Source organism: Lynx canadensis, chromosome B1 (genome assembly GCF_007474595.2).
Source record: "Lynx canadensis isolate LIC74 chromosome B1, mLynCan4.pri.v2, whole genome shotgun sequence".
Taxonomy (NCBI): Eukaryota; Metazoa; Chordata; class Mammalia; order Carnivora; family Felidae; genus Lynx; species Lynx canadensis.
The window spans coordinates 152851054-152871087 of record NC_044306.2 but is presented as its reverse complement, the minus strand read 5'-3'; the positions used below and the strand labels follow the sequence as shown (position 1 = coordinate 152871087).

At 33.2% G+C, this 20034-nt stretch overlaps 1 protein-coding gene across 4 annotated transcripts in view; it reads right to left on the bottom strand.

The window, feature by feature from the left end:
- EPHA5 (EPH receptor A5) overlaps positions 1-20034 on the bottom strand; it is a 338688-nt gene that overhangs the window by 154731 nt on the left and 163923 nt on the right. For all 4 annotated transcript variants that reach the window (XM_030313778.1, XM_030313781.1, XM_030313779.1 and 1 more), the window contains exons 4-5: positions 11309-11464; positions 6972-7307 (exon numbers count right to left, since the gene is read on the bottom strand). In XM_030313778.1, coding sequence (XP_030169638.1) covers positions 6972-7307; positions 11309-11464 — 492 coding nt within the window. The remainder of the gene's footprint in view (positions 1-6971; positions 7308-11308; positions 11465-20034) is intronic.

Sequence of the window (20034 nt, the reverse complement as noted above, 5' to 3'; positions counted from 1 at the left end):
TCGGTTGAGCGTCCGACTTCGGCTCAGGTCACGATCTCGCGGTCCGTGAGTTGGAGACCCGCATCAGGCTCTGTGCTGACAGCTCAGAGTCTGGAGTCTGACTAAGATTCTGTGTCTCCCTCTCTCTCTGACCCTCCCCCATTCATGCTCTGTCTCTCTCTGTCTCAAAAATAAATAAACATTAAAAAAGAAAAAAAAAACAAAGTAGACTTTGTTCATAAGAAAATGGACACTATAAACAAAAATTATTCCCAAAAGAGAAATATTTTGGTTAACAGTCTTAAAGGGAATGGGAATAAAGAACCTATGATGTCACTTAGCTGTATCTCAATGGAGCAAAGGCCTATTTAGTATTAGGGACTGATAACATAACAATACCTGGCATACATTTCACTAGCCATGGTCACCTCAAATAAAGTGCTTCTTGAAGGTAATGTTTTGGGTGACAAAATACCACCTGTTTTAGTACTATAAAAGCATGAGAAATAGAAATATGGGAAGAATTGGTTGTATCCAACTGTACTACTGAATTTAAAGAAATAAAATAAACTTAAAATTTAAATTTCAGCTCCAACTGTCTTGAGCTGCCAAAAGTCCTCTTACAGTGAAAAGGATAACAGAGCTACAAATAAAAATCCAAGTCTTATTCCACAGAATTTCTGAATTGTAAAAATGATTGAACTTACTGCATCACTTTATGAGGAAATGAGGCCACTGAGTGGAAAAAAAGTGAAATCCTGAGCACTGGAATGCAGATATGTGGAAGAATTCAGATGATTCAAAATACTATCAACTTCTAAAACTTACGGAGTCTGTCTTTCTACCTGATTCAGCTGTTCCACATGTGGCTGAGGAAGCGGTTCCTTCATGTCTTCATTACCAAGCGCACACCTTATCTAAGATTGTTAATTGATAGATGGAAGCAATTCTCTTCCTGACCAAACCTATTACTCCATCTGAACTCAGGATACTGACATAAATTTGAAAGCCAGTTATCTGGCTTTTATTTGGAGGCAAGAAGCTTCTTGGATATGAAACTCACAAGATTCTATAACTTAAGTTTGCCCAAGCTTAGAAAATATGTGTAAAAATGGATTTTATGAGTTTCTCAGATGCATAGGGGCTAGAAGCAATCTAATTTCAGCTAGTATAAATGCATGATTAACGATTCTGGATTCAATGTGCTTCTCCAGGTCACCGGCACGAGTGCTAAATGTTTCTTCAATTTGTTGACCAAAATCTGGATTGAAAGGTGGCTAATGTTAAATAATGTTCAAAAACTTGGAATTCCTTGGTTTAATGTAGAAGAAGGTATTAAATGACCTGCCGAAATAGAAGTGTTAAAGTGGATTTATTTTTCAAGGCTTATGAAACTGCCCACTAATTATAACTTTAGGAAGGGCCCAGAAGACATTTTCCTTATCATAATGATAAGAAATAAATTCGCAGTGCCACATGTATAAACAAAATCTCCATAATTTCTATTCTCTATACTTGAGAACACAGAAGTTGAAGCTGCAGTGAAATAATAAGGGTGATTGCCCTTCAAGAAGGATTGTGCAATAGCAACATATGTTAATATTGTCCATCTGCCTTTCAGTTTTTCTGAAAAGTATTTCTGACCATTTCTAAATAAATAAAGAGGGGGAGGGGTAAATGATCAAACCTTTTACCAGTTATTGAATACTGTGCCTGAGCTAGCATTAATCCCTATGTATTCAGAAACACTGATCTGAGTGGATGTTATGGAGGTAATGTGATTAAATAAGATTCAGCCCTGAGCCCATATTACAATTGGCATAGTGATGCCTTCTCCAGCCTATCCTTTGACCCTTTCACCAGTTCACTGGTGTATATTGGAAAATTTACCTTGCATATGGAAGAAATCTTTCTTTGTCTTTGAGGCCCATGAAACAAAAGCTGTAAAACTATAGTAATGGCCAAACTAAAGTATCTCCATCCTACCAAAAGAGTAAGCACAAATCTTTATTGTATCTCTGTAGAAATCAGTGCCACCATAAAAAAATATGGAAGAATAAAGAATGAGAGTCATGAACTTTAAATGACTTGTTTGGTCTGAGTAGAAGACCAACAATCTTGGCAAACAACATATTTAATCAGGTAGGTGGTGATTACAAATACAGCCAATATGATGTCTCCACTGGCAAAAAAAAAATCAACAAATACCTTCATCTTTGTTTAGTAATGGTCTAACAAGTGACAATGAGCTTTTTCTTTAACATCTCAATAAACAGAAACCACCAGAAAACATTTTTTTGCCACCTTGGCAAGAGCAACAATTTACTTTCACCATCTTGTTTCAGCATTCTCTTAAATTTAATGGTCTACAGCATAATTTGGTCTTCAGGAAAACCTGATCATCTCAACATCCTATGTTACATCATGCTGGTCAACTGCACGAAAGGCATCAAACTGAAAGTACTTGATTAAATGGGATTATCGTGTACCCCAGATACTTTTACAAGAACCAAGAAATAAAAACCATCAAAATATAGGGACATCTTTCTTAGTGATATTTCTGATAGTCTGGACAGGTTGGGCCATCTCCTCCAAAATGTTTGCTGCATTTTACAAATCATATCATGTCAACTAAGCCCTCTGAGGACAGAATCTAGAAGCCTAAGATTAATTCAAAGCAATTAAAGTTTGGTCTATTTTACCCCAGAATTAAAATTCTATCCCTTTGCATACTAAAATATTAGTGATTTGCTTGTCTTTTTTCTTTGTTAGAATGAGCTTATTCTTTCTTGGGATAAAATATACATTTGTATATATTTAAATATATACATATTTTATATACACATATAAATACATATATAAATTTTAGCGTTTGCTAGAGTGCCTAGTGCAAAATTATTTTAAAATAAAAACATTAAAAATATGTTTATAGAAGACTATGATAATGCACACGATTTTGTGAGCAGATAATGAAACTTAAAAATATTTGCTTTCAATGGAATTTTAATTTTCACACTATGTATTGATGTATCACTCACTCTCTATCCATATATCTATACATTCAATCATCTATCCATGTAACTAGAAGATTGAGAAACTCAGTCAATATTATCCCTTTTCTAAGTTTAAGAATTTTAAATAATTCATGGTTTGCATATTCATCATTTTATCCACTTTGCAACCTATTTGTTAAGAGATCCTAGGGGCGCCTGGGTGGCGCAGTCGGTTAAGCGTCCGACTTCAGCCAGGTCACGATCTCGCGGTCCGTGAGTTCGAGCCCCGCGTCAGGCTCTGGGCTGATGGCTCAGAGCCTGGAGCCTGTTTCCGATTCTGTGTCTCCCTCTCTCTCTGCCCCTCCCCCGTTCATGCTCTGTCTCTCCCTGTCCCAAAAATAAATAAACGTTGAAAAAAAAAAATTAAAAAAAAAAAAAGTTTAAAAAAAAGAGATCCTTATATAATTAACATATTCCCAATGAATTTTCCTATCATTTCCTCCTTCTCCACAGATAGCATTCCTTTACCACATGTAAATTACTTTTTTTTTCTTATTCTTTCACTTTCAGATGTGTTTATTTTTCTTGGCCATGAAAATCATCACAATTTTACAATGCTTTCCTATCAACCTCAGTACTATTTGCTTCATTTTATAAGGAACATAAAGTCCAACTAATTCTAGTATTCAGCTTTTCTTAAAACTTTGTATTTTGTTTTTGTTTTGCTTTATTCTTTAAGTAATCTCTACACCCAACATGGGGCTCAAAGTCATGACCCAGAAATCAACTGACCACTGACTGAGCCAGCCAGGTGTCCCAAACTTTATATTTTGACCTTACTAGTAAATTGCATGTAAAAAGTACCATTTGAATTTAGACAACTTATCGCAAGAGTAAGATACTAGACTTCATAATAATATAATGACTGGGAAAATGTTTTAAATACTGTATAAAACTAGGGTTACCTAATTAGCTAGGGTTACCTAATCAATTTCAGTTCCTAGTTTAATGCAAGGTTCTCATCTTACAAAAAAAATTGCTATTTTTCTTCTTGTACTTTATAAATACAATTTTGAATCTAGACAATTCATACTATGCACTAAAACTGTAGTAGATGACTGATGCCAGCCTTCTGTGACCATCTCAAGTGACCTCGAGGAGAAACCAAAAACAAGACAAACCAGAAAATAAGTTAAGTGGAGGCATGCAGGCAATGTTTTTGAATAATCTGATAAGAAACAAACATAATGTATTAAGATGACGTAAGGGTCTTTCACATCTCTATGTGGAACTCAGTAAACCTTAATTTTTACAACCAGACCAATTATACCTAGTGACACGCAACTATATGATGGAGAACTGCTTGCAAGGATAAATACCCATTCCCTTTTTGCATAGAATTCTCTGTAAACTGACATGCTTTGGAGCAATTCTTAAGACCAATTTGAAATACTGTCTCCTGGGCTATAGTCCACAGCAAGACAATGAATAAAACATTTATTAACCTATTTTAAGGATGGCTTTTTATTGTAGTCAACAACATATTGTGGTCATGTCACAAAAAATAAATCAATCAGAAAATGCCAAAACAAATTACAAATCTGAAACAAATTAAGAAATGCATTTCTCAAAAAAAAATCCTTAAAAGATTGAAAATAAAGTTAAAATTCACTGAAAGAAATTTTATATAAAAAACACATATGGCACAAATAATTTTCTTTAATTTAATGCTTAAAAATATTCAAATATTAAAAACTACTACAGCCCACTTTCTATTATGCTGGTAATTGATAAATATGCAGCAATAATTATTCAATATAAGACTTCTTAGGAGGTATGTGAAGTTTACAATTTTGGTGAAAATTGAGACTTTGGTTCACCTAAAATGTCAGATACTGAGGAAAATGTCTTCTTGTTTTGATTTTTTTTTTTTTGGATAGATTTGCAAGCCTTTAGCAGTATGTGTATCCTGAGAACTCAGAAAAAATCAGCAACCAAGAGTCAACAAAACATTTGTTCTGAATACAAATGTTTGTTTTACATGATAGCAGTGCCTTGAACAGTTGGGTGAAAATTATTCTTTCATGGTATTTAAGGTATTTATACATCAAAACCACACTTTACAGTCTGAACAGACTACCAAGTCAAAGACAACTAGAGCAAATATTTATTAGTACGTTATCTTAAATATATACAGTCATTTCCTATATATAGTTCAGCAGAGAAATATCTTTCAAGTAAGTTGAGGGTATGCAAACTAGAAATTATTCTCCCTGAGGAACATAACTCTCAGTGATTGTATTCAGTCATTGAATACATATTCAAACATGTTTTCAATATGTTAATGGAAGATTCATACACAGAACCATGTAAAGTTGAAAGATGTTACATGAGAAACCTGAAATCACATGCTGTAAAGTCAGTGTTCTTCTGATGTGGGAAGACAGTTTGCATTTACTGAACACTTGTGCCATCTAGATACTGTGATGGAATATTGACATACACCCGTATTGCCAGCAGCTGACTCTATTGTGAAAGAAAACTTAATTTTCACTATTTCTATCCAGTTCTTTAACACTTTTGTTAGTTCCACCTTAGGTTAGGGAGTAAATGGAGAAAAATATAAATGATTCATTTAAGGAAGTGGTATTTATGTGTGCAATGTTTTCTCTAAGAATAAAAAAAATGCTGTGGACATCTATGCAACATGGACAAGAATATCTAGACTATTTAGAATGATCCGTAATAAATTACTCAATTACTTTCATGTTAGCCAGGCTGCTCTTGAACACTTCCCTTGATTTGATCAGTCAGAAACAACTATGAACTCGACTGTATGCACCTTTTCATCTTAAGAAGTAATGGCTTGATTTACCTGACACATTCAACAATTCAAATTATTTTGGCCAAGATGTGATTACTGACAGCATTCTCCAGTCAACCAAGTCATTCTACAACCTACAAACTTACACTAATGTTTATATGAACTAAGTCCAAAATGATTCAGTCAAACATATCCTATTTCATTGTGAGTACTGCTAGCAACGATGTCTTCACTGATGAAAGTCCACCTGGTGTGCTAACGAGATGGCAATTTTATGCCCATGGACTGAGAGCTGTGGCCAGGGAATAGAGGGAAGTGACATTTAATGCCTCATCCCACCCAGATACCCCATTGTTGACAAAAACAAGTCATAAATTATCCATAGGCTTTGAATAATTTTTCTTACAAAACAGGTTAAATTTTAATTTAATCATAGTTTATCTTTGGTTTTTCTTTTACCAGGAAAGACACCTTCTATATTGATTTGCCTAAAATGGAATACGTGAGTGGAAACTATGGGGGAATTTTAGCACAAGCAGACCTGAATTCTCTACCGTCTAATAATTACTCTCGAGAAATTTCAAGAGCTTTATATGGAACATAAATGTGTTTTCATGTATAGTTCACAGTTATTCTAATTTTGGTAAGTGGATTTAGCAAAGAAAAATTCATTTTGTACGTTTTTTATTATTATAATAATAGAAATGACAAGAAAAGCCTATTTCAATATGCAAAGAAAATTCAGCTGTGATGCCAAACCAACAAGCAAACAGAACCCGATTGATTATCTGTTAAATTAATAAAATAAACAAAAAACATGAAGTAAACAAAACAACAAAATATGTAGATTTGAGCTATGATAATTGCATGTGTGAAATTTGAGATAAAATTTTGCTACGAATGAATTTGAGCCAGAAATGTCTTTTTAGTAATAAAAAAAAATTCAATGGAAAATTATCTTATTCTTAACCCCCTGTCCATGGATGAGAGTGCTAAGAAAGCCCTAGCTTTTATTTGTATATGAAGCATTTTGAGATGTATTCTACTTTACGTCCTGGCCCTCTGGTTTATGAGAAGTTCTCTTATAGATCTCACAGGTTAGCCCTCACTTAGCTACGGAGAAAGTTGACAGAGCTCGGCCCAAGGTACATGATTTGGTTGGACATCACACTTACCTGCTTGATTTGTGGTTACATTTACAGACACATATTGCCGGGCTCCTGGGCTCAAGTCGGACACTCCATTCACTGCCTCAATCTCAAAGGTATAGTTTGTGTGAGCGAGCAGATCCACCATCATGACAGAGGTGTTTTTCAGGCCGATTTGCTGGGGGAGGTACCTGACATGACCTCCACACTCGTCACACACACCTGCATGGGAGTTGCACTTCTTGCATGCAATATAATATGAGACATCTTTCCTTCCACCAGTGTCAGCAGGGGGAATCCATTCCAGAAAGACACTAGTTTCATTAACATTTGAGATGGCATTCCGAGGAGCAGAGGGGGGTCCTGGTTTGCAAAGTAAAGTGAGAAAAACATATTTTAAGATGACAACATTAAGAATTGTTTACTACACAAGTCCCTGGTCTGAAGAAAAAAAAAATAGATTTGCAATCAATCTTTTAAGTAGGGAGAATGCAACAGTCATCAATTTGTAATAAGTGAAAGATCTTGTTCGGGTTTTGTAGGGACAATAGTGGGATTTATACCCTATAGGAATAACTTATCTCGGCATTGTTATAACTACTCATTTCGTTAAAACAGATGTTTTGCTTACTGTAAATATAAGGAAGTATGAAGTAAAACTATGTATGCAAAAATAATGTTATATAAAAAATTATACATTCAAAAAGTGGTAAGTCCTTTGGCAAATCCAAGGAAAAATTCTCCTTGGGGATTGAACTGATTACTTCCTCACTGAGATCTGTCCCAGTGACCTAGGAAGTACACATGAAGGATTTACTAAGCAATGAGCACAAGTGAAAATAGGATTTGCCAGTGTGGCTCTTGACTACAAATTTTGCAGCAAGTAAAACAGCCTTAGCTTACCTCAAAATGAATTGCATATGCACAGATAAATCACCAACAGCATTTGAAATCTTTCTCATGTGTCAAGAAAAATCTAGAATTTAAGTAGTTGGACACTACAATGTATAATAAAATTTCACTTACTTTGATATTGTTTTAGTACTGTGGCTCTGTAAACTGTGAATTTTATTTAATAGGAAATCAGAAATATATTTTATAAATAACTCTCAAAAACACCATGAGGGTAAGAATGAAAGTGTTCAGATCTTGAAGGATCAGCAGAATGAGGATATAGAAGTAATAATATCTTTTTGTATGTTACTTTATTTCTGAAACTAATAATTAGCTTACTGAAGATAACTAAAATCAATTCTATATCAGCTGTGACAACTGTATACCATGCTGGTGGGGGGTGTTGATTAGGGGGGAGGCTTTGCATGTGTGTGGGCCAGGAGTATATGGAAAGTCTCTGCCTTTCTCTGAATGTTGTTGTGAACCTAAAACTGTTATAAAAAATTAAGTCTTTTAAAAAAGGAATTGCATAATGTCTATTTTACAGTTGATTACCAAATACTTAGCGTTATAACTTCAGTTAGTTGTTAATGTTATATGGTCAGATGTTCCCAAAGTAAAAATACATTTTTATTTGTTTCAGACTTGACAAGTAAAGATTTCCCAACAGAGAACAGAATGGATTATAGTGGTGGCTGAATGGTTCATAAGCATAAATTAAGCTGTTTGGGATGGCATAGCCTATTTATCTTAATATTTGTTGTTTTAAACGTAGAGATTATTATTAATTTCTACCTAACATTCATTAAGCCATGACTGTTGAAGACTAAATTTAAATAAGGTGATTAAAAAAAAGCTACCTGGTATTTACAAAATGTCTTTTAAATAAAGGACCCCATAACCCAAGAGTTGTCATTTTTGGCAAAATAATCCCCACCTTGACTACATTTATGGATGAACTCTGTGAATTTTGCCATGCATACAACCTCACACATTTCAACACAAAACAGTTACTTTTAAGTTGAAACAATTACTTAAGATGGAAATACAAGTCTTAATTTTTTACTGATTTAATAGTGGAAAGTTACGGAGAAAATGTTGTTTGAGGTCAAAATGTTAAAGGTTTACTTCTGAAGTGAAGGTAAACAGACTTGAAATATGTCTCATTCAGAAAGATATCAAACTTTTTTTCCTCCCTGCCAACTGAAATGAAACCAAATTTAACACCTTTCCTCTAAATCTGTACAAATACATCAGTCTGACTCTCCCTTTTCTTCTGGTTGTGCCAGTAACAGCCCCTCAAAATTTTGTGGGGACACATCTGCCTCTTAATGTCAAAGGGAAACTCAAATTCAAGTGAAGCCCTAAAGTAGAGGTAGAAAGTAGCAGCTCAGATGGTCATGCACCTAAAAATAATGTAATGAAATTCCACAGCCTGCTAATACATGTGATATGTGAACCAAAACAGGGCTATGTACCCTTGATTTAAGCAGATTCATCAGAAACTTTTTTGTTTTTCTTTTCCTATAAGTTTATAACATTCTATTTTCCAGATTTAGATAGAAAGATAGATAGATAGATAGATAGATAGATAGATGATAGATAGAAGGAATTGGAACCATAAATTTAATTCGAAAGATCCAAAGTGAAAGAAAAATTCAAGATACTCATGTGAACATGTGAACATCAATCAAGCCACCCATTCAAGGGAAACATTTGCAGTATTCATGGTGTTATGAATGCAACTAAAAACGGAACGCATGCACTCACAGAATATATGTTAGCAAGATCTTCTATACAAGTCCCAACAGTCTTTTGAGAAATGTGTACAAATTAGTGTTCTTTTGAAACACAGTATTAGAAATTCACACACCTGGAAACAGAAAATTTGAAGCCTCAAGTCCTTTTAGAGGACGAAGCAGTCCCTGCCACCAGAGCACAGTCTCATCCCAAACCTAACAAACTTACAGAAAGGGAGACTCAATTCTGTGCTGAGAAAGAGAAAGATCATGGCTGGATCACTTAAAGAAAATAATTATTAGAAAACTAAGGAAATTTAAAAGATAATTCAAGACATGGTTTTCTCTCCCTAATTTACCAGCCTATTGTCTATCCACATTTCCCTCTACTTAGACATCCTTTTGCTCTGAATAATTGAAATCATCTCTACTGTAACCAAAGTGTATCACTTTCAATCATAGTTTTATCTCCTCTATTCAAATTCAACCTCCCCAAAGTGTATACAATAATGTCATTTACTTATTTGAATAGGAATTGTTTATAATTAGTAACCATCTAACCCGTAAAACTATCAGTCTGGTGATAAAATAATTGTCTTTAGAAATACAAAGCTAATTAATATCAATGATTTGAGAAATTATGAAAATATGTCTCACTGACACTATGGAATTCAGACCTTGAAATTCAGATAAAATTTTAGTTTGTGACAATTTATTAAAGGAATTGTATTCCTATTTATATTTAATAGTAGAATGAACGTCCTAGAATAAATACTAAATTTCAAAAAGTTTTGTCATCATCTTTGAGAGCAACGACATCTTCCTGGGATCAAAAATAATAAAACAAGGCAAGGTCATGGATATTGAATGTAATGAGGAGAGGGGATTTACTTTCTTCCCTTTCATTTTGAGTTTTTGTTTCATTTGCCATAGACTCTGAATGTGGAAAATTTATGAAAGGATTTCTGTCAAATACATAAATGTGCTTCTTTCTCAGAAATCTGTGGAACGCTAGAAAAACAAAACACCAAAGACATTGAAGAATGTGGATGCTTCCACTGCGAATGTTGGAATTAAATATTTGTTATTCATTATTCTGATGATATGATTATGTGCTATAATTAATTAGAGTTAGGGGCACTCACTAATAAGAAACATGACAACTGCTTGAAAGTCCTAGCTAAAAATTTGGTTTTATATTTGACTCCTAAATGCTATTTGCCAACCCTCACCACTCCACGTGGTGTTTCCTACCTTTTTTTATAGATGACCTTCTCACTGGCCCTTGTAGTTTAGTGTGGCAGGTAAGAAAAAAAAAAAAAAGGCACAAGTGCCATTTATTGTATGCTTATGTGATCAGAAGCCTGGGTTGGGAGAAGAATGAAAAAAAAAATTACTGTGAATAGCGAAGTGGGTTCATCAAAGTCATGTTTAGCCATCCTGAACACTAAAAGAAATCACAAAATAAAATAAAATATACTTTATCTGTCTTAGATGTTGAATTTGAAATTAAGGAAAATGAATGCTTCTAACAGCGAGTGATAAAAGAGATTCAAACTTTCCAAAGCTTACTCAAGAAAATCGAAATTTGGTAAAAAAAATAGCTATTTTGGAAGATTAAACATTATGCCTGTTTTCGGGAAAATGGTGATAGAATGCAACAGGCTCCATCATGCTCTTTCTTCGGAGTGGTGAAAGTTCGGATCACCAAGTATCAGTGGGTTTCCTTACTTGTGCATGCCATTGTGGGTGGATCAGACTCCCTCCTGAAATAATCCTTTTCACAGACACAAGAGGTTGAAGCTTCCTCATGGGTAAAACTGTGAGGTGGACATTTGCTGCAGGTCTGGCTGTGAGGTGAGGCTTTGAAGAACCCAGGTCTGCACACTGTCAAAAGAAATAAGAGACTAAGCTTTTCCTTGGAACAGATGCAGTGTTTGTTTGGTGAATAATGCCATTATTTTGACTAGTATACACAGATTACATATAACACAATATTTGCATTAATTTCAAAAATGTTTCACAAGCTTCGGAATCATAAATACCAGCCTATTCATTCAGATAATCAAATATTTAAGTATTTAAATTAAACATGTCTGGAATATGTGTATTTTCAGTGACTTCTATGCTGCAGGAGCTTATAAGAAATTATATTATGAAAGATAAATACTTATATGTACTTAAAACTTAAGTAGTCTTTTGAGTATAGTTTTCATTAACTCTGTTATTAATACAAGTGTGTTAAAGAAATGCTAATTTTCCCCAATGCTCATAGAACAGTAAGGTGCATAGTAGGTGCTTGAAATTTTGTTATTAAATTAAATAATTAATTGATTAATTAATTAATAATTAGTAGGTGTTAAGAGCTTCATAAATTTTGTTATATTTGGGAGAAAGCATGGGTGAGCTGGTGTATCATTCACATTATATTGATTTCAGGAGGAGTCCGATGTTAGGCATTTACTTTACATTTTACTCCATTTTAGAACTATTTGATTCAACAAGCATCTATTCTGATATCAGTCATATTTATACTGTACAAATTATGATCTATAAAGGATAGAAAATGTGTCTTATTCAATTTTACATTCATAATACTTATCACAGTGTTCGACCACAGTAGGCGATCCTAAATTGTTATGTAACACATAAATGAATGAAAGACATAGCATGAAGATTGTGACTGAACTATTCAAAATCACATAAAGAAAATGTTCTTTGGGTATCTGTGTTAGCATTTCTGTTGGTGGTCAAATAAGTGTTAATAGAGTTTATCTTTTTTTTTTTATTTCTGCTCATTCCCTAACCTCTGGTATCTTTCTTTCTTCTGCATGGCTAATAAAACCAAACTTTTATTCCAACTTTCAATATGTGGGCCAATTGAAAACCACCAAACTGATGGTTTGATTACCTTTTAGGGCTTAGATTACATAAAACTAATCAACCGTATATATCTTTTCTATTTTCAGAATTCAGTACATACACTTAAGAGCATTTATTCAGGCATCAATGGAAATTTGCTAAAGCTGAAAGGGGAACTTGTATTTCAACAGAAAATTCTGATAGACATAATGAATTTTGGCTAATTTTCATGTGCTATAAATGATTTGGGTTTTTAGTAATCCATGCTAAGGCTTTTTGCCATCACCATGAATAATCAGGAATTGACAAAAATGAGAAGGGACTTTTTTCAGTAGATCTAATTATAGCGATAGCAAAGCCTTAATGCTCTTATAAATTCAGAGAGAATGTGAAGGTATTTGAAAGATAAGAAGAGCTTTTTGATAGTATTAGGGACATTCTTGTAGTCAAATGATTAGGAAAAGATTTAAAATATTATTTTTCTTATAATAGGATTGCTGTAGCAGCCAATACCATTCATTGCTAAGTTATCCATTTTTTCTTCTTTCATCCTCTACAGTAAAACCGTTCTCACTTTAAACACTATTTATTTTCAAAGACATGAAGTGTCAATCCACAATTCTGCCTATTTGGAAATAAGTGGTCATTTATGAAACAAAAGGCATTTATTTTCTTTTAATGAATGCCTGTTAACTTAAAAACTTATTTTGATACCGTATACAACACTGTTATTTAACCTTCCATAGAAACTTTGGAAACAGAAAGAAATGTAAAAGTAAGTTAAGGTGGTAAGTGTATCTTTCTCACCAGCAGTTCAACAAAATCCTTTCAGCAGATGAGTAGGACAGAAATTTTGCTTGGTACTAGGTTACAGAGGTAAATAAGATAGACATGTCTCTGCCTTTATGAGTCTTAACAGTATTACATGAATAATTATAAATATGATTATGATAGAAAAAAAGAAAGAGCATGGAAGTGAAAATTGATACCTAATTTAGACTGGAATATCAAAAAGACTTCTTAAGGAAGCTGAGCCTCTGCTAAGATTAAAACAAAAAATTAAAAAGGAAAATTATCCAATTTGCATTTGCATTAAGGGGGGGGGCATTAGAGTGCATTAATGTGCATTAGAGGGGCAAAATCCTTGCAAACAAAGAAAACCGGTGGAGAGCAAAGGAGGAGATAGAGAAAACTAAAAGATCAGGGTGATAGTAGACTTAAAATGGCAGAGATAAAGTTAGAGAGGGAAAAGGACACCAGGTCACACCTTAGAGGTTTTATTGTTTGAGGTCATTACACAAATTTTAAGCAGGGAAATACTGAGATCACAATGATGTTTGACAGATCAGCGTGGGTAATGGATTAGAGAGGAATAGGGATGGAGCCATTTTCTCAGAGAACTCCAGGTATGAAATGAATTTGGGGGAAGATAATGATTATGCTTAAGGTATTACTTATTTTGAGGTTAAAGAAATTCACATAACGGTATAGAGAGGAAAACTGTGAGCTCAATGTTGTCCAAGAAAAAAAAAATACATGTATATGTAATTATTCATTGCCTTCAAATCATGGCCCCCAATCCAAATGGGACCTACAATGCTGCAAGACAATTTTAGTATTATTTCCTTAGTTAACTTTGGTTTTCAGCACCAGCATGATTATTTTGTAGCTTCTCCTCTCTCTTCTTATTCCTTAGAAGCTCTATTCCTTTGTGATCTCTCGCTGGTACATTTTTCTGTGTGCTGAGAAAATAGAAGTCATTAAAGAAACTTGCTTATTTTCCTATCACCAAATCTCCAAACCTATGTGCACTTGTAGCCACCCTCTCTCCCTTGTTTCTTATGAAAAAGTGAAATGTGTTTTTGCTTCTACCAATGGAAAGTATCTTTATTTGAATTAAGAACCTCATCTCTATTCTCTGAGAGTAATCTTTCAAATTATCTACTATCCCTTTTACATACTCAGTTTCTGTCTCTCTCTCTCTCTCTCTCTCTCTCTCTCTCTATCTCTTTCTCTTAATCTCTAACTCTCACCTAGTCATTCATATGACCTCAATACAGTTTTCCAGAATTTTTCAATGGAAACAAAGTGAAGCACAATAAACAAATAACAACAATAAACTATCAATCTCACTTGATCTCAGTTCTCTCTGTAGCTATCAAACAGTTTTGCTACCCTTCAGAACACAATTTCTTAAATTATTTTTCCATACATGCACCTCTAGTTCCTATTTTAAATCACACATTGGCATAGTACACTCCCCTGAAATTGGTTTTGTTAAGATTGCAGTCATCTTGTTGCCATACTTCTCAACGGCATTTGATCATGTCATTTTTGGGAAATTCCAATTAATTTTATTACAAAATGCTAGCATAGTCTGCAAGTTTCCACACAAAAAGAAATCCTTCAAATATGGTCTTCTCCCACACTCACTGTCTCCATCCATACTAATCTACTTATAATTTCTTGCACTTGGGAAACTCTTCTATCTGCTTCTAAATATTGCAGGAAAAGCATTCTAACCAAAGAAGAAGAAGTGTAAGAAAAAGTTTGTAGTCCATGATAAGGACTTTGGATTTAATCTGAATGCATTTGGAAAAAACTGGGTATTTTTTTTTTTTTTTTGAGGACACTCCTTCTGTCAAGCACTGTGGCAAGGGATATTTATATTGTGGTCAGAAAATAAAATTTGTACTTGAAAGTACCGTGAATCCACAACATATATGGGGAGGCCAAAAATAAAAAGTGATAATCAAAAGAAGCAAAATTGACTTTTTTTTGCATTTTAATTACAGCCATATTTAACAAATAATTATTAAGGTGAGTATTAAAATTTCTTTTAATTCCATCTCGATATCGTTTACTTAAACAGTTAAACATAAAGGCAGCTTCTGGAGCAAAGTTGTGTCAAATAATAATTGTATGTTGCCTCAACATTATTTAGAAAATATTACGCAAGTCTATTTAAGTTGAAAGAGGACTAGGAGACAAAAACTGTATCCTCTATGAATATGCTTCATGAAACTGATTAGGCAATCCTTTGGAGAGAAGGAAACTTTTTTTTTTTTTTGGAAGGAAACTATTTTTAATAATTCCTTTACTGTCCATGTTCCAAGGCTCTTTTTAAGTGCTACCTTTTCCATATTTGTGATGATGTCCATGGCTATATAATCTTTCTTTACACATCTTTTAGATCTAGAAACTATTTATTTAATATCTATCTTATGGCATATAGCAAAATTTTTGTCAGTTTTATATGTAGGAATTTTCACCTGCTCCCAACTCTATATAAACATTCTGGAGAACAGAAACAGTTCATTTGATTTTCATCATTTGTAGCATAATTCATTGTATTGAGTACATATTCAGCAACATTTATTGGATGGATAAATAGTACATTTGTGTCCTTCTCAGGGTCAAAATGACACAGCAGAACTTAATAAAAGCTGATGAAGTTAAATTATTTAAATATTAACTCTTGACAAGTAAATAATAATATGTGTTAGTTACATCTACACTGGCTACTTTAGAAATTTTACATAAGCTACCAACATTCCAGCTTTCATAGTTATCACTTAGAAAATTAGGATGTTAATTACACCTATTAAAATAGTTTTAAAAATCTAAACAAATATACATCATCAGTATATGAATTTCATTTGTTAAAGTTGTAAAAAGGTGTTACCTAATATAATGAGAAAATTTTTTTAAGTTCTCAGAATTGTCAAAAATGTTTAAACTGATAATTTAGGATTTTTTCCCCACACTTTTTTATTGTCAATTAAATTATTTTTAATGTTTCCAAAAAACTTTAGCCTTAAACGTTCATCACCCTTGGGGTACCTAAGTGAATTCGTCTTACAATTCAGGAACATGGTCACCAACAAAAAAATGTAATGTACAAAATACTGGCTAGTAATATTGAATATTATCATTCTCCTCACTGGAATTAAAATATACAGATCATTTTAAAATACATCCATATATATAAAGAAATGGGAATAGAAATGCACAGACTGTTTTTGTCGATATTGTTCAAGATATAATTAATCTTCAAAGTGTTATTGGATTTATCCAATTATGCTTTATTAAGAATGACAGAAAATCACTATGAGCAAGAGTTTCACCACAGTTCTATTATATGTGAATTATTGGAGGATATAAACAAAATCAAATTTACTTTTTATACAGATTTTTTTAAATGAAGTGCCCACAAGATAGTTCAGCCCAAATTTAAAAGATGCATTTATTAAGAAAATCAGCATAACATAACATAAGATTACAACTAAAAATAATCCGATAATATTTATACCAAAATTAAGATGATAGATTTATCTTTATATTTAAAATATATCCTTAGCATAAAAAAAAACTGATAATGAGTTAAAACAATGATACATTAAAAGAGGTTTTGAAGTAGGAATTCTATTTTTTAATGTAAGTTATTGTGAAATTGGCTAATATACAGTGTGTACAGTGTGCTCTTGGGTTTGGAAGTAAGAACTCTAAAACTTGACAACATCTTTTGAACGCTTGCACACAGAAATATGAGAAAGATACTACTCAAGAATTTAAAAAAGCTTGTTAGTTAGAATACAACTTTAGATGGTTAAAATAAATGGGCTGATTTTAACATTGTAAAATATCAGAGAAGAAAAGAATAGTATATTTTTGTTTTTTATTTTAATACCAGCTTAGTTAACCCTTACACAGGGTTATAGTAGTTACAGGCATACAAGATAGTGATTCAACAATTATATACACTATTAGTCAGTGCTCACCATGATAAATGTACTTTTAATCCCCCTTTCACCTACTTCATTCCCTCCCACGCCTCCCTTCTGACATGCTGTATTTATTTTTTGATATGCTTTATTTTAAATGAGTACCCTCACTTAAAGTTATTTTTTTCAATAAGAATATTTTTTACTTGATGCATACTTCAGAATACATGGTTCTAAAAGATATACATAAAATTTCTATCTAAGAAAAGTGGAATATACGTTTTCCTCAAGTACACATGGAATTCCCTGGTTAAATCATAGAAAAACAGATGTAACAAATTTAAGAAGACTGAAATCATACCAAGTATATTTTCCAACCTCAATGGTACAAAACTGAAGATCAACAATAAAGCAAAGCTGGAATACATATAATGCAAATATTAAATATTTAATATGTAAATATTAAACAATACACAACTGCACAAGCTGTGGGCCAAATAAGAAATCAAATGGAAAATCAAAATATATCTCCAAACAAAAGAAACAGGAAACATAATATTTCCAAACCTATAAGATGCAGCAAAAATGTATCTTAGCATGAAATTCATGCTAAAATGCCTGCACTAAAAAAAAAGAAAAGTTAAAATAAACAATTTAGCATTATACCACAAAGAATTAAAAAAATAAAAAAAACTTAGCTGAAATTTAGTAGAGAGAGGAAATAATAAAGAAAAATCAGAAATAAATAAAATAGCAACCAGAATAAACAACAACAATATTGAAAGAAATAAGTAAAACAAAGTTTGCAATGTTTTAACTATATTAACTAACAAATAAGGGAGAATACTCAAAAACCAAAATGAGAAATAGAAGAGAAAATAATACAACAGATAACCACAGAAATACATAGTATGACAGCAGATTACTATAAGTAATTATATACCAATAAATCAGACAATTTAGAAAAAAGGCCAGATAATTCCTAAAAATACACATTACCAAGATTAAATCATGAATCTTGATTCCAAGAAATAGGAAATCTTCTTAGACCAATAAAAAGCATAGAGGTTAAATTAGGAATAAAAAAAACAAAAAACAAACAAACAAAAAAACCTCCCAGCATAGAAAAGTCCAAGACCACACGGTCTCATTGGTAGATTCTATCAAACATTAAAAAAAATATAATAATTAATGACAATCTTTATCAAAATCTTACAAATAATGGAATAGAGGGAACTTATTCAAAATTATTCCATGAGGCCAATACTACCCTGATACCAAAGCAGGATAAAAACGATATAAGAACAAAAATGTCTAGTTTGTCCCTTAAAAGGATTGTTACTGAGACATTCTTGTGACATCCATTTGTATGATAAATGTTTCTCTATACCCTCAGTTTCCATCCGCAGGTGTCTTTAGGCCTATAACAAGTCTCTTATAGGCACCATATAGATGAGTCTTACTTTTTTAATCTATTCTGAAATTGTATGTCTTTTGATTGGAGTGTTCAGTCCATTTACACTCAAAGTAATTATTGATGATATATACTTACTATTATTTTACTTTTTTTTTCATTGTTTAGTCAGATTTTCTCTGATCATTTCTTGCCTTAGCACTTTGGTCTCTCCTTTGCATCTCTCCTTCTATTCTGAATGATAGCTTTGCTGGATAGAGTATTTTTGGCTACAGATTTTTCCCATTCAGCACTTTGAATATTTCATGCCACTCTCTCCTGGCTTGCCAAGTTTCTGTTGAGAAATCTCCAGCTAGGCTTATGGATTTTCTCTTGTAAGTTAAGGACTTCTTTTGTCTTGTTGCTTTTAAGATTTTATTCTTTATTACTATATTTTGCAAATTTAATTACACTATACCTTGGTATTGGCCTGCTCTTGTTGATTTTGATGGAAGTTCTTTGTGCCTCCTGGATCTGGATGTGTTTCTTATCCCAGATTATGGAAGTTTTCTGCTATTATTTCTTGAAATAAATTCTCTGCCCCCTTTCTCTCTCTTCTTCTTCTGGGACTGTATAATAGGAATGTAATTACATTTGGTGCAGTCACTGAGTTCCCTAAGTCAATTCTTGTGTTACATAATTCTTTCTTTTATTCAGCTTCACTATTTTTCATTATTTTGTCTTCTAGGTCACTAATTCATTCCTCTGCTTCTTCCAGCCTTGTGTTCATTGCATCAAGCCTCTTTCCAATCTCATTTATTACATTGTTCATCTCTATTTAATTCTTTAACTCTTTTATCTCTATGGTGAGGGTCTCAGTGATGTCTTCTATTGTTTCCTCAAGCCCAGGGAGTATCCTTATGATCGTTGCCTTAAATTCTCCATCAGGCATGTTACTTATATGTGATTTGCTTAGATCTCTGGCTGTGGTATTATCTTGTTCTTTCATTTGGAATGAATTCCTGTGTCTTGGCATTTTATCTAAGTCTCTGCTTTCTTCTCTGTATTAGATAAGCCAGTTTTGTCTCCTGCTCCTGAAAGTAATGGCCTTATGCAGAGGAGGTCATGTAGTGCCAGGTGGCTGCTCTATCCTTTAGGCCAGGCATCTGCAGGGGTGCTCCTTGCCTGGTGGGGGCAGTGCTTTGTCCCTAGCTTGAATGTGGTAAGTTTTAACTAGATGTGCTCTGCTATAAATGTGGAATAAAATCTGACACCAACTCTACCAGAACTGAGGCCCTGCAGAACTTTCTGGTTGGGAGATGTGGTGTAGACAGGGAGTCTTCTGGGGTAGGAGCACACTACACTGGGACTGAGGCAAGTGTGACTGAGGAAGGCAGTCTGGCCAGAGTGCAGGGAAATGGAGCTTGGTTTAAGAAAGCGGAGCAACCAACATCAGCACTGTGCTGTATCTCCCACTG